This window comes from Neolamprologus brichardi, chromosome 9, assembly GCF_056152115.1.
Source record: "Neolamprologus brichardi isolate AB-2024 chromosome 9, ASM5615211v1, whole genome shotgun sequence".
NCBI classification, from domain to species: domain Eukaryota; kingdom Metazoa; phylum Chordata; class Actinopteri; order Cichliformes; family Cichlidae; genus Neolamprologus; species Neolamprologus brichardi.
This window is the reverse complement of record NC_142112.1, coordinates 32692273-32716436: the sequence shown is the minus strand read 5'-3', so window position 1 is coordinate 32716436 and position 24164 is coordinate 32692273. Positions and strand designations below refer to the sequence as shown.

Below are 24164 nucleotides of genomic sequence, written 5' to 3'. Positions count from 1 at the left end.
AACATATAGTTCACCCCGTGTTTGCGTGCAAGTATTGATGACTTTTTTTTCCTATTGTTTATCTATATTCATGAGTCTGCTGTGTGCTTTTAGGCTGGAGCCAAAGTGCACCGTGAATTATTTCATTTGCTGTTTGAATAACAAGCAGAAAGGACGCCGCAAAAGCAGCGAATGGTGCCGTGCGGCGTCTAAGGAAGTGGCAGCGCAGAATCCACAATTATTCACTGTGATGACACAGCTGACAATGTCGGTAATTAAATTAAATGTCGCTTTAACAAGATACAATACTGTATTTAAAAGATTATCTGCACCGGCGCTGTCGAGACGCTTCTACCTTGTTTATTCTCCGGTCATAAAACAGCTCCTAGTCTTTCTCGTTTAATTAGTTGGGCCTTCTTTGTTGCGTCGGCATCATTATTATGATTGATAAAGTCCCATTGATCCGGTAAGGCTGGCATTTTATAACATCTCTATCCTGTTTGAATCATAATCCTTTTAATTCGGCTCCTCTTGCGCGCACAGGCGCAAACCTTCATTTGTGTCAACGTTTAATTGTCTGATAAATAGCTCTTTTTAAGAGTCTAATATTTACGGCTGGAACGTACCGATGTCAGACATTTCAGGGACTCTGGCCATGTACGGGTCCTTGGTGAAGCGCGGCTCGTTGTCGTTGATGTCGTGGATCTTGATGATGAACTCGGACTCGCCCTCGAGCGCTTCGTTGGTGAAGCGGTTGACAGCTTTGGCGTGGAGGATGTAGAAGGCCTTCTCCTCCCTGTCCAGCCTCTTGGTGGCATGGATGTCCCCTGACTTTTCATCTATCTTGAAGAGGGTCCCGGCTCCTTCCCCTGTCAGGACATACTTCACGCTGCCATCGCCTCTGTCAGAATCCGAGTGAAGCTGTGTGGAAAGAAAGAGGGGAAAAAAAGGAGAAAATATGATTTGGATCTGCTACAACACAAAACACCCATTTCAGGCAACAGTTTGTGGCATTTTCACTTTAATGAATTTCCATTTTGCTGCTTTCTACTGCTAATTGTTACAGCACAACAGAGATTCAAACTCGGCTTTATGAAAGCTTTCACATTTGCTTAATTCCCTCTTATGAACAGCGAGTGTCAGCTACCCTTCCACATTTAAAAAAAAAAGGAAAAAAAGATCTCCTTGTTAGCCTGAGCAGAAATGGTGACAGTGAACAAAAATCTTCATCTGCTGCAGTCCAAGCTGCACCGCTTGATTGACGGCTGCAAAAACACATCCCGGCGACGAGCGCTTTGCAGCAAAGATGTCAGCAAAAATCACATTTCAAAGGCGAATCGCGGCATTTCTGATCGACTGCGCGCACATCGCTGATCTGACCAATCTGGGCCCTGGCAAATAAACGCTGACAGCTTTTGATAAGTGTGTTTGGTGTTATTTAACAGATTCATATCATCTCTGGTAAACTGTCATCGTGTTGTGACGATACACATTCACCTCGCCTCTGTGAAGCTCGCGTCCCGCCGAGAAGAAAGCCAGCAGCCGGAGCGTGTAAAATGTCGCGTTCACTGCTACTGTTACTTTTTTACTTTTCGCTGAAAGGGTGGGTGAGGGAGGGGACACACACACACACACATACGCATGTCTGTGGGGTTACCAGCATGAGTGAGCACACGCCCCGCAGCCTGCCAGTCCCTGATGGATCAGCAGCAGGACCAACATGCCAGAAGACCACGAGAGCCCACTTGTGTGTGGAGCTCCTCGTTATTATTATTTGCTCTGTTCCTCCCTATCTCCTGTTTAATTTTTTTCTGCATGAACAGCAGCTTAGCATGCTCTGACATTTTAATTCCACAGCCAAATCTCCCCCACCCCAACCACACACACACACACACAACATATTTATCTCCGAGAACTCATCAAAAGCTTGTCCAGTCTTTTCTCCCCTCCCACTACTTCCCTTCCTACTTCCCTTTCCCCTTTTTTAATAACCAAGGACACAGCAATAATTGCAGGGTGGGGTGGCGGGGGAGGTAGAGGGCAAAAAAAGGAGAGCACATGTTTGCAGACACGGGCAAACATGTCAAGCATAAACCGAGGCAAACGCCATCTGAATGTTTACCCGCGCAAGTGGATGCCGGGATGTAATTCCGAGGTCCGTTATTGACACCTCATTAACTCAAGTGAGCCGGCACGTTTGATTTTGCCGGCTTGAATGCTTATTTTTTTTCCTCCCTTTTGCGCCGGTAGTTTCTGTTGTGTCTATAAAGGTTCTTGGCTCAGCCGCTGGACAGACTGAGGGGGGGATATTGTGCGTCGCAGCTGGGTCACGTGGGACCACATTGCAAAGTCTCCCTTCTCATCATATATTAAAAAGCTTTTCATCGCAGGTGCTCGGAAGCTTTACTAATTCATGCTGTTTTATCAGGGCAAAGCTGGCACATGTGAGATGAACAGCTTTGTGGATTAGCATCTTTAACACTGTTTTGTTCGACTGCTTGAATGCTAGTAAAAAAAAAAAAAAAAAGACTGTTTTCATTCCTTTCTCTGTCTGTCTAACCAAGCCAGTCAAGTGTGTTGCAAAATTTTGACTATCCTCGGATTAGGATCTCGAGTGTTTCATTCACCCACTTTGAATTCTGGTCAAAACAACTTTTCTGTTTTGTTTTGGGGGTTGCTTTTTTTTCCGCTCTGCCTAACCAAGCCAGGAGAATATTCTGCAGAATTGTATTTGTTTTCTGTTCTGCTTTACAGTACGTGCTCCCAAACAGAGACTCAGTTGGCTGAAAACAATCCACTTCAACATTATTATCTTTCCCCCGCTGTTATAGCTGCAATGTCCTTCTCTATGATTGTCTATCAAGCTGCCTATCTCTGCCGGCACGACAATTCAGTTAATAACTGTTGAGTCCTCTCTTTCGGCTGAGATGTGAGATAGACAGTGTGACATATGCTGTGTCGACTGTCATTTCTATGGAGACAGAGAGCTCTTGTGGTTTTGAAGACTTCCTCCTTGCTACACTGAAGGATATTACAAGGAAGCTCGGAGTATCGAACTCCAGCACTTGCTGCAGCGACCCCGTCCCTCCCAGTTGCCCACCTTGCCGGTGAGGAAAATTTACTGCTGCCCTTCTACTCAAATTAAGGAGGGGGGTGGTAAGAAGAAAAAAAAAAGACTCTCTCGGAAATCAATGTGGCAGCCCAACGTGCATTCACAACAGCCCTTTGATCAATTTATATCGAAAATACAATTAAACTGTCACAGGGGGAGAAAAGAAAGCCACATGTGCATTCAGTTTGGTCACCAAGAAGCCCGGGCACATCAATAGCTTGCCTTTTCTCCTCTGCCCTCCTGTGGCACCAAATCGTAAAAAAAGGCAGGGAGCATGATGCTATATCCATTAACACTTGGACTTCTGGTCTTTTAAAAAACAGAAAAAAAGCTCTGCAAAAAAAAAAGCTTCAACAGAGCCATTGCTTTCCTAAAGGCAGAGTTCAACATTTAGGGAATGGTTAGAAGACTAATGCTACAGTCACATCACAACGTCTCATTTCTGTTAGCGTACGACCCCGCTGTGTACACCATTTAAACTGTGTGGCAGGGTTGGATGGTTTGGGTGAAGTACTACCGCAAATACTGACTTTTAAATTAGACGGAAGAACTAAAGAAAAAAAACAAACACAGTTTTTTTCTTTTACAAACTGTAAAAAACACATCAGAGCTAAACCGGACAGCTGCTCTCTAGTAAGTAAAGTTAGACCTCAGTTACACAGTTCGAGTACTGGTCAAAGACTTCAATTCAATTCAATTTTATTTATAAAGGTAGACCCTACAATGATACATACAGAGAAAAACCCAACATTCATATGACCCCCTATGAGTAAGCACTTTGGCAACAGTGGGAAGGAAAAACTCCCTTTTAACAGGAAGAAACCTCCAGCAGAACTTCCTGGCAACTATCAGTTGGTAGGGAACGATTTATATTCCATGGCCAGTTGACGAGTGGTTGCTGGCTATCACGAGGTGAAATTGGTTGCAAAGCAGTACGGACTTGCGCTGAAAATCTCTTTGACATTGATTTGGTCCCTAGCAGGTTGACATGGTTACCTGTAGTTTGTATAATTTTCAAACATGTTGGTTGCAGCAGACTTTTATTCTGAAATTGAAGGTTTTCTCCATTAAGTCCATGTTTTATACTGTCTATGTGCCTGGTGCCTTGTGTGACATTGTCCTCATCCTACTAGAGTTACTATAGTTTTATATTTTTAATTGATTTATGGAAGATTTGCCTGGGTTTCAATTTAGCTTCAGTTTTGCTTTAGTTTGATTTAAATGCTTTAATGCCTGTGAAAACGGATCTGATTGTAGGTTTTATTAGCTTCATTAAAATGTACAACTATAAAATTATCTGACGCAGTATCAAGTACACATCACACTGTCACTAAACACACAGATGCCAGGAGGACTTTTCATGTAGTCTCCTTGTGATGACAAAACTGGCAGAACATTAAACTAACTTAAACTAAACTAAAACTAAAAACTTTGCTGTATATTTTTCATTTATTTTACTTAATTACTTGGTTAATTATTCTAAATGTTATGTTTTGGGTTTTTTCTCTTACTTGCTAAAAAAATTGTTGGTGGACTTGATAGCAACCTTTTCCAAATGTAAACTTTTAGCCATTATGAGTAAACTATCAGGGTAGCGTACTTGGTTAGCTTAGCACAGCATGAAGTTGCTATTCATTTGAATAAATGACACACAAAAGTCTAGTTCAGTCTCAAACTTAAGTGGCCGTCCAATGAGATGGCAGCGCCATCAATGCTCATTTAAGTGTTCAAGTAGAACAAAAAAAACAAACAAACAAACAAGAAAACACACAAATATTTCTGACAAAAATATATATATTTTTTTAAAATTTCAAATATTTTATAACAAGACAAAACTGCAAACGTGAACCAACATTTTTTTTCTCACTCTTAACAAACTGAAGCCTTTCATTGAACCAAATAACCAGATTGTGGCAGCACTTCTGCTATAATTTTATTCATATTTAACAAATAAAAAGTGTACACATTAGTTTTTGAGTCTCTCACTGAACTAGCAGCATGTTTGTACTCTCTGCTCATATTGTCTTCATATTAAATCATTTTTTGCTTTTTAAAGAACTTATTTTAACATTGCACTCAACAACAAACAAATCCTCCCTAACAAAAAAAGTAACTTCAATGGCCAAACTGCTTTATATGTCTTCACGTCAATATATGGTCCGCAAATAAGGGTGACGTGGGCCACAAGTGATCCCCGGGCCGCAAGTTTGAGACCCTTGATCAAGTTACTGAGGTGTAGATTTTGCAACCTTTAGAAATATTACTTTAACATTGCGCTAACCAGCTAATTAAGCATGTTATTCGTCATACAGATTTGAATTGAAAGTAAGTAAATGATCAGAAATGTAAAACTAACAGTTCTGATTCTTTTGGTCAGTTTTGTACTCTCACTTATTTAACAGGATTATTCATTTACTTAAACGTTAAACATTATGCAGTTACAGAACTTTGCAAATGAGATTAAAATCTCATTAACCTGCTAGGATTTGGTCGAAATCCTCCTTTAACACATTTAACTGTGTCAAAACAGTTTGTAATAATGTTTCTAAAATTAGTGTCTGTGTCTGGAGGGATAAAAGAATATGGAAAGAATGTGGAGAGTAGTTACACTCTCATCAAGAAAAAAAATGAAACTTGATTTCAGAGAATACTTGAAATGAGTCGATTTGCATGGGAAACAGCCTGAAATGTTCTCACTTTTCAACAAAATTGGAGTTCAAGGACTCAATCACAGAGAAAAATGACTCGTGAGGAAGAATTCCTTGTGAATTGTCTGCGAAACAAACTATAAAGCCTTTGCTTCAAGCTTTATATCATTAATAATAGCCTATATATATCAAAAACCCTTCATTCAATTATCCCATTTTGTTAAGTGACACGATAATATTTCTAAAAGCTTGTAATTTCCCCCCAACAATGAAAAACAAACATATTTCTGTTCCTACATGCTTCATCTTGCAGTTTGAAGTGGGCTGAGAGGTGAAGTGGCACTCATCAGACATCTGTGCGTGATAACTTATAAGCGAGCTGTCTTTGTTTGTGAAATTAATCAGCTTCAAGAGGAGCAAATGTTAGCGCTGACTCGATCTGGTCGCCATTTGTGCTTCACTCGAGTTAGGCCAGAAAGATGGCACTGGAAACAGGCTGCTTAGGGCAATTAGCCAGTTAGCCTTTAAGGCCTTGTGTCCTGGCCTGTCGAGAACTGGCTGCCTTCTATGTAGCCAGATGGTAGCCTCAGACTGTGTACAAAAATAGCCTATCAAATGTCTGTTGATGTGTAAACTTGAGATATGCAGTGAGAGCGGCTGCGACACGAAGGTGAAATGTCACTTAACTTACAATCCTCACTTGCGGACATCTGACATCTCTTGTTTTGTGCATAATTTTCAGCATGTTGTATTCTAATTACAGGCAGTTGTCAACAGTTGAACTTTTTTGTATCACTTCAGCTACTAAACAGTCATAAATACACGTTTAGTGCTGTTTTTAAATGATCATTTTTGCTCTTGGTATCACAGTAGGTTCAAATTTAGATACGTTTGCACTGCGTGACATTACTAAGAAGTGTTGCTTTTGTCTTTGAGTGTTGCTTGAGCAGAAAGAATAATGCAACCTCTTTGCAAGAAAATAAAAATAATTTAAGTTATATTTAAATGGGAAAAAAATAAATTAATTGAATGAATGTTGATACCATCTACATTTGGATTGGCTGCCTATAAACCCTGCTTTCACCATCCAATTCTCTCTGCCTCCAGGTATGAAATCGACAGTGCAGCCAACACAAAGCAGTAGGTATTGGTAACTTTCCTCAGGTGGGTGGAATGGTGGAAAAATTTAAGTAGGAAACCCTAACCAGCTAAGGAAAGAGTTCTGTTGCAAAGAAAGCAAAGAAAGAGACTGAAAAGAGACACTGCATTGCTCCTATATTAGCTTCTATTCATTGGTTCTCAGCTATACTCAGATCCAAATGATCAGTGCCCATCACGTCTTAAAGACCTCCATATTATCCCAAATGCAGGACTTAGATTGCAGGCTATTAAAGATTATTCTTCAAACGTTCCTTTTCATGAAGCTTACAGTCAGGGCTGGATCAGGTGACCATGAACCAAACTTTAGTCATAGGACCAGGCTGCTGGGGGACTTCCTGTGATGCACTCCCATGCCTTTGTTTACCTTTTATCACCACTAGTTTGCGTTTTCTTCTGTTTGTCCCTGAGTCCGGTTCCTCTGTGGGTCACTTCCTATTAACAGGGAGTTCTTCCTCCCCACTCTCACCAAGTTCCTGCCTATAGAAGCTCATCTGATTAATGGGGGTTTTCTCTTTAATGCTTTAAGGTTACCTTGATACAACTGTTGTGATTGTTGCCAAACAAATAAAACTGAACTAAACTGGAAACCTGAGTTTGGGATTAGCAATGGTAGCAGCTCCAGCTGGTTCAAAAGCGGTCAAAATGCTGTTGTTCCTCTACAATAATTAAGAGGGTTGTTATAGTCAAGTGTTGAATTCTAAAAAGATACACCACTTGACCTATTCTATCTGTAACTGCAAAATTAATAAACTCTTGTTGCAGTTGTTACAGCCACGCAAAAGCAACACAATTCTTCTACAAGAAATATTTAAATGCCCTTTAATCCGTTCTTTGTGGCGTTCTCAGTAAATGCAATCCAAAACATACTTTATCTTTTTAATCTGTGAGGAAAGAGCCTGAAGCAACTGTATAATTAAGAAGCGTAATATAATAAATGTTAAATGGTCATTTTGTCAAGTGTGTTGACTTGAATAGATGAACATTTACATCTTTTTTGACTGCAGATGTGTCAAAGGTTTTAACATGTTGGCGGCTCTACTGTTAAAGTCGAACTATTCTTTGCTCTACTTCAGTAAACAACATTGTTTAAAAGCTTAAATATCTCTGTGTGTTTGTACTGAATCAGGAATAAATTGATGCAATATTCCATATTTTATATTTCTAAACAGTAAGATTTTTTGGTTTGTCTTGAGGAAGAAGGAGATCCGTTTTGGCATCAACGTACTTGGCAACGTTGAATTTCTTTTTTACAGTATAAAAAATTAAATGACATTAAAATGAGACTCTAAAGGCTTTGATTCCTCATTGAGACCATCGCTTGGCTCAGTTACATTTTTTAAAAAGTTGACATTTTTGTTTCCTTTGTGTCGAACTTTCTTGAGCAGGTGGGGCTGCTTTCACTCAGCCGAATAATGCCGGGCCAACGAAATACTTGTGATGTCGATGAGAGAAGATTAATTAATCTGACAGAACCAGTGGGTGTTTTAAACACTGGTAGGCAGGTGATAGCATGGAGATAATTGCATGTGCCTTAGACATGTTGGCGTATCTCTCTCAGACATCGCTTCGCCCCTGCAACGTTGTCAGACAGATGTTTACCGGGTGTCATCACCGCAAGACCTCATCGCGCCCGTTTCCTCCGAAGCTCACGCGCAAAAGTGCCGCCCCCCCCTCGTGCCCACACTTCCCAGAACACAACAGGGAACTTATCGCCCAATCAATAAACACTGCCAATGCATGCTCCAGGTCGCCACTGGAGACCTGCAGGGGCTGCCATGTCTAGAGTACAGCCAGGCCTGCGCCATATTGCAAACTCCTTGCCTCTGTGCCAAGGTGAGCAGCTGGTAATAGGGGGGGGAGTATGAACGGAGACCAAAAACCACCACCACCAGCCCCCCCACACACAAAAACAAAACACACAAATCCCTGCACCTTTCCACTGCCATAAGACTCGCGAGTCCTTTCCCCAGGATGCCTCAACCGCTGAGTCATACAGGGCTGTGGAGCATATTATGTCTGTATTCATCAGCCTTTTTTTGTCTTTTCTGTGAGTTCTAGCCTATTACTGGAGGCTAGTATTTGCAGGTGCGTGCGTGTGTGTGTTTGCATGTACGCTGGGGTGTTTGTTCACTACGCTGAAGACTCTACCCACCAGGCCCAGAACCACTGGGGCCTATCAGGGGCTGTAAATACTTTATGAGATATGATAGTGCAGCACAAACACTCCTCAACCACAGGCCATTAACCATTTTCAGTGGATATGTGCCCTTTGGTAAAGTAAGAAATAATGAAATAAACAAACATTCTCTTCCCCCAGTGACAGCCCAGGCCCTCTGAGGCCTGTATGCAGCTTCCCTGCTAATGAGAGGCAGTGCAAGGCTTCCCTTTCTGCAGGAAAAAGAAAATCATTGGCCAATACAGCGAGATTAGCAGCCAACCAGCTCCCCAACAAGCCACTGCCAGAGTCTTTTCCATCACATCTTGATCGCTTCTCTTAATTTCTTCCTGTTCCAGCTGCTTTTGTTACGCTCGCTCTGGAAAAATTGCAATTTCATTTGTTAGTACTTCGCAGCTCGATAAAGCTGTTGTAAAGAGCAAAAATAAATAAATTAAAAAAAACTAAGCCGAGGGAGATTGAGTTTACCAAATAACTGCAGACGCGATGTTGTAATTCAAGTGCAGTTTCATCATTCTATCTTTTACTGTGTGTCAAGCGCCGCTCCCTTGTTTATAATAACCTGTCATTGTGTTATTTCCAGTTGGGTTTTTTTTCCCCATCACAAACAAAAGCGGTTTTGTTTCACGCTGTGCTCGCCGGCTGCCACGATGTCATTCGCAGTGACAAAAGCCTTCTCTTTTGTGTTTCTTGTAGTTTTTCACCCATTCGGAGCCTCTACACGGCAAAAAATATGGCCTCCACCTGAGGATACAGATGCAGATGCTTGCGCTCTATGTTGGGCCATGTGTTCAACTCAAAAGCTATTCATTCCCTTTAGGGCTTCATTCATCACTTGTACTTTATCTGGCAATTACCAAACAGTAATTGCAATCAGATAAGATCTACATACTGCAATCCTATGTGACAACTGGCTAGTGAGCTGACAATGAGGAAAAGCACCCAGCTGCACGTACTTAGGAGGGGAAACAACAAGTGCTCACAGTCATGATTAAGTGCGCTGCTCGAAGGTTGATGCTTTAATGGTGTCTTCGGGATATGGGCTCTTAGGTCGCGGCCTCCTACTCTCTAAGTATATACCTCACTCAGATAATCCATTCTTCTTATGCTATTAGTCCCTTTACAAGCTAAAAGGACAAGTGGGACATCAATCACCACTCTCCAAAGACAAAGTGGTTTGATCAAGCTCTGTATTTACTTTTGATCTTCGTTCATTCTGGGGTTTTCTTTTCAACTTTTTTTTTTTTGTTCTTTCTTGTATTTGCTCGCCCGCAAATGTTGTAATCCTTTTAGGCAAGAACTGAAAGTCAACCCTCACTCGGGGAGGACGTATGTTGCAGAATCTCATTTGGTTGGATGACTCCATCCTCCGCGGACGCACGATAGGAATGCAAAGCACTAGCCCCATTCAGCCCCTCGCACAAAACAGCCTTTCTTCCGACTCAGACATCCTGACCTTGCCACAACGCTTCACAATCTCCTCAATTACAGTAGGTTGGAAGAGGAGACTGATATCTTGACTTCCGCTTCGCTGCATGTAAAGCAAGCATTATTTGGCCCATCTTCTTGTACGCCCCCTCCCAATGTTATCTGGGTCGACACTGTGTTTTCATTTTGTTGAACAAATAATACCTTCGGCGGAAGTCATATTTCACTGTAGGGCAAGACAGCCGCTTTAGGATGGTTTGATGTGAGTGGAATGGACATTGTGCAAGCAGCCACAGAGCTGACAGTAAGCACAAAATATATTGGACAGCCGACAGCAAACAAAGCCCGGGGATGGATGGATGGAAGTCCGATATGTGAGCATTACCCGATCGGAGTATCACGTCACGTCGACTAATAGATGACGGGTTGACTCTCGCATTCGCGGGGACAGAATGATACATTCGTATACAGGACTTTATTTGTTGTGAAGGATGTCATTAAGCGGCGATCGTTGCCACTGAGTGTAGTTTGCAGAGAACAGTTATATAGTGTATATATTATGTTACCGAGACCACAGGTAGTTAGGTTCTGCCTATCAGTGCTATTATAGGAAATGAATATCAAAACTGCTGTATCACAAATTCAAAATTTTCTATGTGTGTGACTGTAGCATGTAAACGAAGCAATATTTGGTGAAATGTGCATTAATTTGGACTGATAAATAACAGATCGCTGTCTTCATAAATATGTATTGACAAGACAGCACATAATGAGGCATTTTTAGATGGACATAAATAGCACTGCCTCAGTACTGAAAGTTCATGTTGTGTTGCGTGGATGGCGTCTTCATGCAAACTGAAAAACAAAAAGGTAAACAACTAAAAAGCATTAAGAAAAAAGACACTAAACAGAGAATCTAGGGACTGCAAGTTCTAATTTGCAAGAAGCAGTTCATTACTTTCTCTTCTTTTGCACTGGTGGGTGATACGTTTGATTTTGCCATCTGGCCAGTTTCAGGCGTGGGGAAAGCCGCAGTCCCATTATTTTACTTATAGCAAACACCATTATGGAAGGGCTTGTTGAAACAATGTATAAAAAATGAATATAAAATAACCTTTTAGGGATTATGTTAAGTCTTTTCAGCTTTTCTTAAAAAACATAGGATTGGGGTTAGGGTCGTTGCCAATAACGATTTCAGGGGATTAATATATTTTCTATATTTTGGAAAAAGGCAAAAGAACGTTTTCCAAAAGAAATTATAAAATATTTCTCATGTGCGTCATTTAGAGTGAGTCGTCATAAGTCTCAGGTTATTGCACGTAAAGTGACAAGTGTGCCCTTGTCCTTGATGCAAGTGTGACCTTGCATAATATGAGTAAAGATCCAGTAGGTGAGCATTCTGTGCAATTTGGATCAAATTGCAGAATAACGATTTTTGCAAATTGTGGACAGAGAAAGAGGCGACGTCTTCTCACAGCATGAAACCCATGAACTAAAACCAAAAATGGCCTATTCTGATATCTTAGCGTCAGGTTTAGGGTCAGTTTTGGAGTTTGGAACGATAACTTAGACCTCACTGTGTTAAAATGTCTTGAATACAAATGTACAATTAAAAGTAGAAAACTATTTAAAATTTAGTTTGTTTGGGTCCAAGGCCAACAGTGTTGGAGTGTTTCTTGGAAAAAAACAATTTGAGCAAAAATTGCCACAAAATGAGCAAAAGTACAGACTAGAACCAAAGTAACAAGCCAGCCCAAAGTATCCACTACCATATGTAGGCCTACATAAAACAGCAGTCCTACAGTACCTGTGCTTGTGCAACTGAATCAAATTTAAAAAATCCTACTTTAAAAACACAAAAGAAAAAGTTTCAGTTTAATTTTGACAGAATCCAGCTGCAGATCAAGGAGACTGACAGCCTTGGCATTATTCATTTAAATAATTATATTCATCTAGTTGTTTGTCAAAGTCACACTTAACCACTGGAGACGGGAAAAAAGAGCCAAATGTTGGTCTGGAGCCACAAGTTCAAGACCAGTCACTGTGACAATTTCACTGCTTTACACATTCAGATCACACACAAGCCCATGGTTTCAGTTCAAGATTTGGAGAACATTCATCAATACTCTATTTCTATTCTATTCTATTCCATTCTATTTAACCTTACTGTTCATTTTAAACTGACACCAACTGAAAAGAGTAAACTTAAATTTGACTTGAAGTAGTATGCAAAAGGTCCTGAAAGGTCTTAAATGTAACTCGTTTACCTGCAGACACCCTGTTTACAAATCTGAATTCTCAAAGACGCCCTGATAGCAGACATATACAACCAATCTCCAGAATCTACTTTGCTGCAAACATCTTCATTACTACAGCAGTCATTGCTGTTGGCACTTTCTGGTGATCACTTATCAATTTACAATCCAGACAGTTTTCGTAATGACGTTGGAGATTCTGTATGTGCTGCTATTTTCTTTTCCAAACTATAATGCTGTTACGGCTGCTCTCACCAACTACTTCCTTTCATTCCCCGTGAACAAATTGAAGATGGAAATTGAAAAAAAAATATATGGGTGCAGTTTAAGCCACACCAAATGACACTTGGGCCCAAATTGAGAGCTATATGTGCATGTGTATAAAACTACGAAAACAGGACTTGCTCGTTGTTAGTAATAAAAATGATTATACTACATAAAATGAAAATTCTGACCGTTTTTACACAGGTTTCACGATAAACATACTATATTTTGCATCAATAGACTTTTCCCATGTTAAATCTTTCAAATGTGAGAGAATCAGGTCCAGCTCTCACTAGCCTGACCTCTGCCATTTATTTTATCCAAGTAAAAGCACCCCGAGAGTAGTGCGCTCTGGTATTTTTCTTGTAAATCTTTCCTTCCGATTTTTACTTAAAGCATCCTATCTTCATAAATATTAAGTACCGACAGCTTTTCTACAGGGATTTACTTTAATAGATGAACACCAGCACTATCTGAATTTGAATTAGCAACTATCTATAAGTCGAGATAGTAAATCTGAGGAGGCATTCAGTACCTACTTTTGTCACTTAGTGCTTTTTTATACCTGACATGCTTTCTGTATGCAATGGATACGCTTTAGTGTCCACAAAAAAGTTTTAAGGTTCAATTTCCTGCCTTAATTAGCATATTATATTATGGCCATTTTGTTTTATTTCCATTGATGTGTCTGATTTATGTGCACTCACTGAAAAAGCTCTGAAAACTCATCTGCGGGGCTTATTGAGGTGTCTGTGCATGCACTTAAAACTGGTGCCTAGACGAAGCAGAACAAAAACCCAATCGCTGTTTTGTTGTTGCTTTTTTTATCACATGTTGTTTTGTTTCGCCTGTGTGTAATGCTTGTGCGTGAGTGGATGGTCGGATGTGGGCTCATCTTTAGTCATGACATGAAGCTGCTGTGTTTCATCAGCAGCAGGTTTCGGTATAACAGAGCAGCTGCAGTTTGCATCTGCCTGTAGTGCAGATGCTCTGCTGCATCTGACAAAGAAAAAGGAAAGAAAGTTGAGCCTTGTACTACCTTTCCGACGTACTGCTTATCGGTCCCGGTGTACTCCTCCAACAAAAAGAACTGGTTCCACATCCAACCTCGCTTAGAGCGTCTCAGTGGCACTCCGTTGGCATCCTGTCCTGTCAGTCCTGACCCCCTCCGCCCCCCTGTAGTCCTTCTCAAGGCCCTGAGCCCTTGACCTGGAGAGCTGAGGTGGACCATGGCCCACAGCACCATAAATATGCAAACTTTCCTTCTATCCATGGCCACGCCACCACAGCCTTCTGTTTTCTTTCCACTCCTCAGTGGTCTGTGTCCAGGGTTTTTTTTTGTGTTTGTTTTCGGTCAGAGTATCGGATCAGTTCTCATGCTGTAATCTACTGAAGCAGGAAAGGCTCCTCAGACTCACATTGGGCGGCAACCAGCATCTAGAACATTTACAAAGACAAAGCAGAGTGTCAATATTGGGAGGAGAGGAAGTAATTTGTTACTGCACAAGCTCTGGTGTTGTTTCATAACCTGTCGTTAACACCAGCTTAGTCTTCAGTGCACAATAATAAACATATATCTTTAAACACTTCTTAAGAATCTACTGATATGACGATCTGTGAAGTCATTTTATAGCCACAAAACCTCAATCTTAAACATAAGGAAAAGAAGGAATTTATATTATAAATGCAAAAGACATCCTCGCCTTTACATTTCCCTTCACTTCTCACCGCTGAATCGCTTCAGTGATCTTTCGCTTTCCCTCCAGATGGAACTGATCAGCAGGAAAAAACCTGCGCGCTACAGGTGGTTTACTGCTGCTGGGAGCTTTCGTTTGCGTTCGCAGGTGAACTGAAATTAATTAGTTGTAGATTTTGTAATGAGCCAAACCTTCAGCAAGGTTCAGCTTCTCAAATGTGAAGATTGGCAGTTTCTCTGTGCTTTACCACATTTCTTAAAATAAACATCGGTAGTCTCGACAGTTAATCGCCAAGGGTGTGGTTGATATGAACAAGAACAAGCTGTACTCCAAATGAAAAACAAAAATAAATAAAAGGCTGAAAAAGTTTCACAGAGACAAACCTATAAAAAAAAAAACAACAAAAGATGAAGATTACTTGTTATTTTGGAGGCAGTCCAATGCTTGGACTTTTTGATCATTAAAACGGCTGCACAAAGTTTTCCAAGTCAGGTGCATCGTCAGAGCTCCAAGAGAACTGCTATCAAGAGCTCAAACCCAAGACAACAAATAACTTCATGCATGCAGACAGCAACGGGTTTGCATTTTTCTGAATTCTATCACAATTAATTGCTGTATTATGAAAGTTTGTATGTAATTACCAACTTGACCCCTTTCTCGTCACAGACCGATTCCATTGTGCTGCCATTTCTTTTCTGTCTTGATGCTCTGAGGTGGCAACTGACCGTGTGCAGCTGCAAACCTACTAAACAACTATTTCAAAGGAAAGATATTTCAAGTCCATTGCACAGAGCTGCAGTAATTTGGGTTGTGCTGCAGTCTCCAACTAGTGTTTTCCCTAGTGTGACTGCAGCATTATATTCACAGTTAATTTGGTCATGCAATGCTTGATTTTCATGTTGCATTAGCGAAGCTGTGACAACATGAGTGCAGCGGGTAACTGGTTTGCATTTTCATTTTAGGAGAAAAGAATTTACATAAAAAACTTAATAATAATAATAATGAAAATCATCATCCATTTGTCATTGCTTGCTAAAGGCAGTGACCCATTAAGAGCAAATGTAAACATATCAGGGCAAGGCTTTGTTGAGTTAACATGATCACTTATTCGAATCAAACAGAAGGACTTGCAAATAATATTTGGCCTCTAATACAAGGCTGCTGCAAATATAGCAATGCTGGCCTGTGCAGCTTAGATAAATAAATGCCCCGGGCATTGTTTAGGAAACGTTGTATATCATTATAATTTCAACATTTTTTACATTCTGTGAATAATAGAAGTGAAACAATCTAAATGCATCACTTTGGGATTATTTAAAAACCAACTAGGTGACCCAGAAAAAGCTACATCACCCTTATTTTTTCTTCCCATATCAAACGTTACACGTTGAAATCAAAATGCTCACGTCAAAAGATTTCGTGAAAATCAAATACAGGAAAAGCTGATGATAACAGGAATGCGAAGGGCAGACACGCTCACATTTCTATATGCTGAATGTCAGTCGTCTGATTGACAGGCTGAGTGCTGCCTAACACGATAAATTTAAGATTAGTATGTTTGCACATCAACGTATAGGCTTACATCTTGTACAGCATTTGTAGAGCTTTATCTGAATTAAGCCTCTGAATCAACATCTAATAGAGTACACGGCTGTATGTGGAGCGGCCCGTTCTATCTTTTTAAGCAATCTGCTTCTGCACACTTTATCTGACCCAGCAGAATGCCAATGGAGACCCCGGGCAATGTCGAGGCCCGTTTATTACCTTAAGATCAGGGTAAAGATACTGAACAAAATGACTGTTTGCAAACCATACAGAATGGCCCTTACGTGGGCGGCAGAATATCTGCGCTCCCACCCATTCTCTTTTTCTGTCCGCTGTCCTCCAAAGGCCAGTGAACACTGGCAAACGTACGAGGGAAACGGAACAAGAAGAACAGCAACAGGACGGAGGTGGAGGAGGAGCAGAAGGTAAAAAGAGAAAGAAGGCCATGTATTATGCTTTTGTTCTCATTATTCCTCAGCGGCTGGGCGATATCCAGGCCGCCAATGTTCCTCCGATGAGGTTTGGTAGGAGGGTTATCAGAGGGTCCGCTGGGGAGCGTCTGCAACGTTCCTCCATATCGCGCGCTCTCAGAAGGTGGGAGCAGAGGGATGAGGGGCCTGGGGAGAGGGGCAGTGTAGCCCCGGTGTAAGGCAGGTTTGGTCAGCTTCCCTGCGCAGACTATATCAGAGAATGAGGAAACGATGTCTCTGGACATGAATTAAGTATCCTGACCTGCATGCAGAAGTGCAGCCAGACAGACTGAAGGGAGTGAGAGAAATGGAGCGAGAGAAGAGCGAGGAGAGGAAAGGTGTCGGCTGATGGGAGCAGAGCCGGTAGTGTTGTGCTGTTACAATACCAGAGGTTTTTGCTGTAGATACAACAGCTTAAGTTTAGTTTAAAATCTGATGCTGCAGAAATAAAGAAGAAAAAAAACCCACACATCAAACAACCGCTGAGATTCATACAAAACAGATGCCGCACTACATCGACTGGGACAGCTTTGCAGCAACTTTTGTACAGAGATTTTGATGTTGGTTGTGTGTCTTTGTAGCGGCTGCATATTTCTCCACTGTGCCAGTCTGTCAAGCTGTTTGCGGTGAAAAAGATTCGGCTCAAAACATAATGGAGAGTTTGATGCAATTGTGTGTTTTCAGCTTATTTGGCAATGTCTGCTGCATTGGCAGAGGTTCACGAAGACAGTTTGAATGTCTTATTTACTTTCACTCCTACAAGCCGATCCCAGAGATCAGCCAGGGCACAGACTCCGACGTCATGTAAAGATGCTTGTCGACTGAACTGTTTTTATTAACAATGCTGCAGCATGCTTTTGTTTGCCTTCCTTACATACTCAATGAAAAGAAAAGCGTCTCCTGGTGAGCTGGAGATCATCACAAAGTTTATCTGAAACCTTGTTTTGACAAATGTTGAGATGCCGTGCAAAATGTAAAACAGGATACTGACTGGGAAGCATGCACTTCATTGTATATCACAGATAGAAATGTGTGTATACATCTTTTTTTGTATCTTTTTACATTGGGCAACAGCATTTCAAGCTTCAGAGGTTTAAGACTCTAGTACTACCCAAACCCAATGTTTTACAGAAAAGCAAAACTGATTATTTTCTAAAAGAAATATGATTTGTTTGATGTGTGTCTTGGAGGAAGACTGTTTTCTGATTACCACGGGTTAGAGTTAAGGCTAGGGTTTGGACTGCTGGTTAATGCCTCAGCATCCAAAACTCAAAGCAATTCATATTGACACAAAGAGATTTTTGAAATTCTCTGAATCTCTTACTAATGTTATGCAGCATAGTTGATAATTTCCCCAGATTAATGCTAATAAGTCTTTCACAGTGGTGAGCCCGTTTACTTCTGAAATAGATGTGATTTTACTATTTTACACCCAATAATTTTACTGTTGTTGGTAATTAGTTAAATGTTGTCTTTACATTGTTTTTAATGAAAAACATAGTTTAAATGCTTTAAAACATTTTTATGCCCAAACCTTTATATTACATGTAGCACTTCTAAAACCAGAGGATTTTCAGACACATGTGTAGGTGTGCAATATTTTTACACAAGTACAATATTGTGCAAAAGGCTTGAATCACCCCTCATTATTATATCTTTCTAGGAAAATGAGAAATAGATGTGTTAATAGTAATTTATTGAAACATATAAGGCAAAAAGAATTTGTACAATCCTTGAATATTTGGTATATACACAATAATACAATAGTTGCCCAGGCTTCTTCTGAGCTCTTCTTTGAATCTTGCCTGGTTTTTGTTCCATCCTCTGTGATGATGATTTTGGGCTCTGAGGAGGCCAATCCATGACTGATTGGTCTAAAAAACAAAGCTGTTGCCAATCAGATGCTTTCCAGATGGTATTACATGGTGGATCAACATCTGTTGGTACTTTTTTGTCTTCATCGTTCCATCAGTTTACAAAATGAAGCCCAACCATAACAAAGCCTCCAGCGTGTTTTACTGCAGACTCTTACTGTTCTATTGCTGCTGATTTTAAGTCTAGCTCTGGTGTAATTTGGCATTCCTCATATTGTTCAAGTTTCTCTTTTATGCCGCTTCTTCTTTTGTTCGCCACTTGTTTAGTAATTTAAGGACACCATGCTGAGATATACCAAGTTTTTAGCTAATTGGTCTTCTGCAAATCACCTTGCTGGTATAAAAATACTATTGTATGCAAGTCAAACTGTGTTTTCTTTTGCATTTTTCATAAATTGAAGTAAAGAAAAGGGAAAAAATTATGTGTCCTCGCCACAGGCTGCTAATAACAAAAATACAATTTCAAATTGGTTCTTTGGTAAGTTGCCTGTTATGTGTTGACACAACAGTCCTTAACAAACACAAAAAACACTGTAAATGGTGATTTGCAAGGAAGAGGTGATTGTCTTCAGAAAGCCTTGAGAACTACTGGTCAACACAACTTTAAAAAACGAGGCAACTTGCAAAGACATTTGGGTGACTCAAGACTTTTGCACAGTATTGTATTTAATTTAAAGGCCAAAACGTAGAGATATTTAGTTTAGACTTGCATCCAAGTTTCTTGAATATGAGAATCCATATGTAAGAAACAGTACCCATATTTAACTTGATATATACTAGAACCTTATTAAAGGTTCTAAGTATGAACCTTCCAGATCCCTCAGGTCATCTGGATCTGGTCTCTTATCAGTTCCCAGAGTCAGAATCCAGACACGGAGAAGCCGCATTCAGCTTTTATGCTCCTTATTTCTGGAACAAACTCCCAGAAAGCCTCCGATCAGCTGAAACACTCAGTTTATTTAAATCCAGGTTGAAGACTCACCTGTTCTCAGCTGCATTTGAATAAAGCACCAAATCCGCACTCAAAACTTACACTTTAACTACTGATTTTATCTACTGTTCTGATTTTATCTGTTTTGATTTTATATACTGTTTTGTTTGTTTGTTTGTTTGTTTGTTAATTAGTTAGTTTGTTTGCTTGTTTTAATCAATTTTAAATCACGCTTTTTATTTGTTTTTGTTTCTAATGTCTCTGTAAAGCACTTTGAATCACCTTGTTGTTGAATTGTGCTATACAAATAAACTTGCCTTGCCTTGCCTAAAACGACATGCTGATGAGTTTCCATTGTCCTTTTAAGGAATAAGTTACCTTTTGTACACATTTCAAAAGAGGACTGATCAGACTGGTCTTAAAAACTAACCATCTCTTCAGTTTCACAAGTGTTAAGTTGTTTATGACAAAAGAAAAATATCAGTAGAGCTGCTGCTGTTTATTTGTTCTTTGTATTCACAAGCGTGAATGATGGCGTGTCTTGTGGACTGCATTGTGGCACGACTTCAGAGAAAACCAGATTCTGTGATCTGTTAAACAAATGTCAAACCGAGTGTTTGTTTATGTCGCCTAGATGAGACGCCGAACTTCTGCATGCAGGACACACGTGCCTAAAGTTGGATATCAGGTACTTACTGTGACAACACTAAGGGGCAAAAGGGGTGGAGAGTGAAGGAGAGGTAGAAACGTCCTGTCAGAGCAGCGTCAGCAGTCAGGCTAGGAGACTGGCCCATCCATTACGCTACCTGTCTTCTAGAGGCAGCCAAGGCATGCCCTGTTTTCCCCTTATGAGGCAAATTGAAACTGGGGGTTAGGTCCCCTCTTTCTCTTTTCCCTCATGCGTTGCAGTTTATAGCAGTCCCCCCCTCCTCCCCCCTCTCACATCTCCATCCCCATCCCCCGGCGTATGCCTGCTTTGCTTGCATAGGCCTAAGCTGATATGCATTATCGCTGGGCTTTTTCGCTGAAAGCCAGTCACTTTGCATGTGTCCTCTGCCTGGCTCAGCACGGGGTGGGGAGGGTGGGGGGGAGACTTCCAGGTCAACAGTGCGTGCGCTGATGGAGGCAGGTGAAAGTGAGATGGACTGTCAGGCTTCTTAATAATGCCCGTAGAGAAATAGTCTCTCAGACCACCACCCTCCGCTTTCTACTGCAACTCACAGGCCAGACGCTCTGTTTCCTATCCAAATTTGTAAGATGACTGGATGATTTTTTTCCCCTGCTCTCTCTCTAGTTTTTTCCCTTTTTCATTTCCCTCCCCCAACTCCCTGCTCTCTCGACTTTATGAATTTACTTAATTGACGCTGGAGAGGAGCATGTGGGACTTTGTGCTATTGATTTGCTGTAGGCTTCAGCATGGTTGGAAATACCAGCCTGTCTCTGGGGTGGACTCATGAAGCTTTCTACCTCCAGTCCCTCAGCACTGGGAAGCCGGCCTTTTCAATGGATTTCTTCATAATGTCACTGTGGAAAGCTAATGCTTTCACTACATAGAGGGCTCCACTGTCCCTAAGGAGCGCTCGCCCCATGACCACATTTGTCATACCCTAGAAGCCATATTGTACAGTCCCCTGCTCTGATAATTCTCTTGACAAGGGACCACGACGGAGTAAGTCAGCTAAAGCTTGATTTTTGCTACGTCAAAAAATGTCACGGCTGGTTAAGAATGCTGCGGTGCCACGTGGCGCCCAGTGGCTACGACAAAAATGCTTGCCTCTTTACATTTATACTCTATGAGGCTGACGTTGAAAGAAAGAAAGGAGATTTATGGGAATTTCTGGTTTCTTTCAACTTGGATCTTATTTTCAGTACTAAAATACATCATTTGTATTTGCCTTTGTTAAAGAAGTCTGAGAGATCAAGAGAACGCAAAACTTAAACTAGATACACCAAACCCAACTGAGGTCAACTTAGTTGGCAGAAAAAACAAAGAAGAAGAGAGAAAGATATCACTCCAAGGATCTACTGCATCCATCACAGAATGCAGACTGACTGTATTATACTATAAATAACAAAACTTGGGTGTTCACATTTTGTGTGTTTACCTAACGCCTCTCAAACAGGCCAACAGCGCAGTCGGAGACCCCATGGGAACCACAGGCCATTACTGGCTGGAAAGTGATTCCAGTGCGCTGCTGGGTGCTGCATCAAAAACCGCCTTATGATTGCTATGGTTACAGTTTTTTGCGTGCAACCGCTCGCCAACTACTCGTCAAGTGGTAGCGAAACATAAAAAAGGATGATCCAAACGTAAAATGAAGAACGTTCATCTGCAAAGTAAAATTTGTGCCTCACCGCTGCAACCAACATGTTTCAAAAAGTGCAACTTTTACTCACTTTTCACACTTTTATTACTGCATGAGTAGATGGTGAGTGTTTGGAGACGCAACAACACGGTCTGTGCAAACTATAGGCACCGGTGGGAATCTGCTGGTGATCAAAGCAATTGCAAGGACGGTTTTGGTGCAGTGCTGCATACCTCTCTGCAACCAATTGCACCCAGCAGCTGTCGGCGATGGCTTGCCAACCAGCTAGGTCACTCTCGGCCGGTGGTTGCTGAGGGCGCAGGCCTTTGTGACTTAAGCAGCAGCCTCTGATGCTCAAAATTGAGGTCACTGGTGCCAAAACTCAGCTTAACTGAAAAACTGCCAAACTGTTGTATAAATATCAAAGAGCTAAATATATTTATGTATGGTACAAAAGTGATTTTAGTATCTATGGCGAAGTTCCCGATTTGTAACAACAATAGTTTTTGGTTAATCTTCCTATTTTAACTGCACTGAGACCAAATCATGGATTATTGTGGTGTGGCCACTTTGATGGACAGGCTCCTGTTTTAGCTAGCTGTCTGCTATTCCATTAAGCATACTTGATGCAATTACTAGATAAATAATACAACTTTCTCTACCAGTAATAATTATACATTCAAGAAATCCACATTGAAGTATCCTATTTGTGTTTTACTTAGAACTAAATAGCAGGTATTTATGTTTGTGCCATGCACTCATTTGGTCTATGCATACATCCAGATAAAAGGCATACATAGGTTGTGTCCAAATTCATGGGCTGCATCCTCCTGAGGCCGCATTTGTAGACCGATTACGTCACAGCGACGCGCCGAAGGCTGTCCAAATACGTAGACTCCTCCGAATGCAGCCGACAAATGCGTCCTCCTTTTCCCCGAATTTGAAGGATGGGTCGGGTGTGTCCTTCGTGGCCTACCATATCCCAGAATTCATAGCACGGCCCAGCCAAACTCCAGTTTCCAACAATGGCGGCCGCTACTAAGCTTTAAAATTACTCTTACTAATCATTCTGGGTCACAAAAGAAACTTTTAACATATTTTCAGGCGAGAAAGTAGCTGTGTAAACATCAAATATCTGCTCGGTTTATCAAGATATCGCATATTTGCAAAAGTGCTTCGACGTTTTCGGAGACGTCTGTTACCCACCAGCTCGATAGCTCGCCGAGAGCTCGAGGGTCACTGAAGCCGCCGAGAACGACACAACTACATCATTTTCAGATCACCGCGGAGTTTCGCTACTCGGGTTAAACGCAATATATAAGTCACTTAGACAACCTAAAAATGTTATTGTTGGGCCTTTTTCAGTGTTTTATTTGTTCGTGAGTAAATCAGTTTGGCTGAGATTAAAGTTATTCGATTAGATTAGATAAAATAAAACTTTATTAATCCCCGGGTGGGTTCCTCCTTGGTTTTTACACAGCTGACTAAACGTCAAACAGAAAACTGAATAAAAAGAAGTGTGAGACGATCGAGAATTTACGCCAGTGTCCTGTTATATTTTAGATAGCAAGGAGCAGACGGCTGAGTACTAAACTCCACCGAGACAGCGGTGACGCAAATCAGAAGGCTAGACCGTCCAATTTCCCCAGCCGTTTACTTCTGGCCTACCCGGCCCACGTAGACCGCGAAGGCCGGGTCCTCAGGAGGATGCAGCCCATGAATTTGGACATGACCATAGACAATATGCATAGACTGTGGTCACTTCTGTGTGCAGAAAAACAACATGGCAGTGGCCAGAACGCCACAAACAAAACAAACAAAACCAATTAGCGATGCTGCACCATTATTATGCAGTTTAGGATTTTAAATCCAAATAAAGTTCATCTAAAGGTTCTGCTACTTCCTCTGTGTTTCTAGATCACACTTACGGTGAGTACAATGTAATTAAAACTGAGAAAACGGAGAAATTATGGTGGAGGACTACAGGCTAAACACAAGCCGTAATTAACCCTAATTTTCTGTTAAAGAAAGAAGAACCGGAGCAAAAACGTGTAACCGAAGAATAAAAATGAGTCTGCTCTTGTTCGAGCCATCTCCCTCGAACGCCCGTTGCTGTAGGTGAATTTTGAAACAGAGGTCTCGTCTTTCCCTGTTTGCTTTCTCAGGGAGCACCATCGTCATAATGAAGGTGTGTAATAGAACATGACACCATAATTATATTCTCCCAGTTAAGAGGCAGTGTTTACAACAAGCACAAGGCTGCCTTTATTTTCTCCCTCCTTGCACACACACACACACACTGGCTGCCTCGCCTGCCC

At 41.1% G+C, this 24164-nt stretch overlaps 1 protein-coding gene across 1 annotated transcript in view; it reads right to left on the bottom strand.

Moving 5' to 3' along the window:
* LOC102797967 (cadherin-10-like) overlaps positions 1-24164 on the bottom strand; it is a 79083-nt gene that overhangs the window by 39064 nt on the left and 15855 nt on the right. Inside the window, exons 2-3 of the mRNA XM_087846307.1 lie at positions 14063-14460; positions 606-900 (exon numbers count right to left, since the gene is read on the bottom strand). Coding sequence (XP_087702433.1) covers positions 606-900; positions 14063-14296 — 529 coding nt within the window. The 5' untranslated portion in view covers positions 14297-14460. The remainder of the gene's footprint in view (positions 1-605; positions 901-14062; positions 14461-24164) is intronic.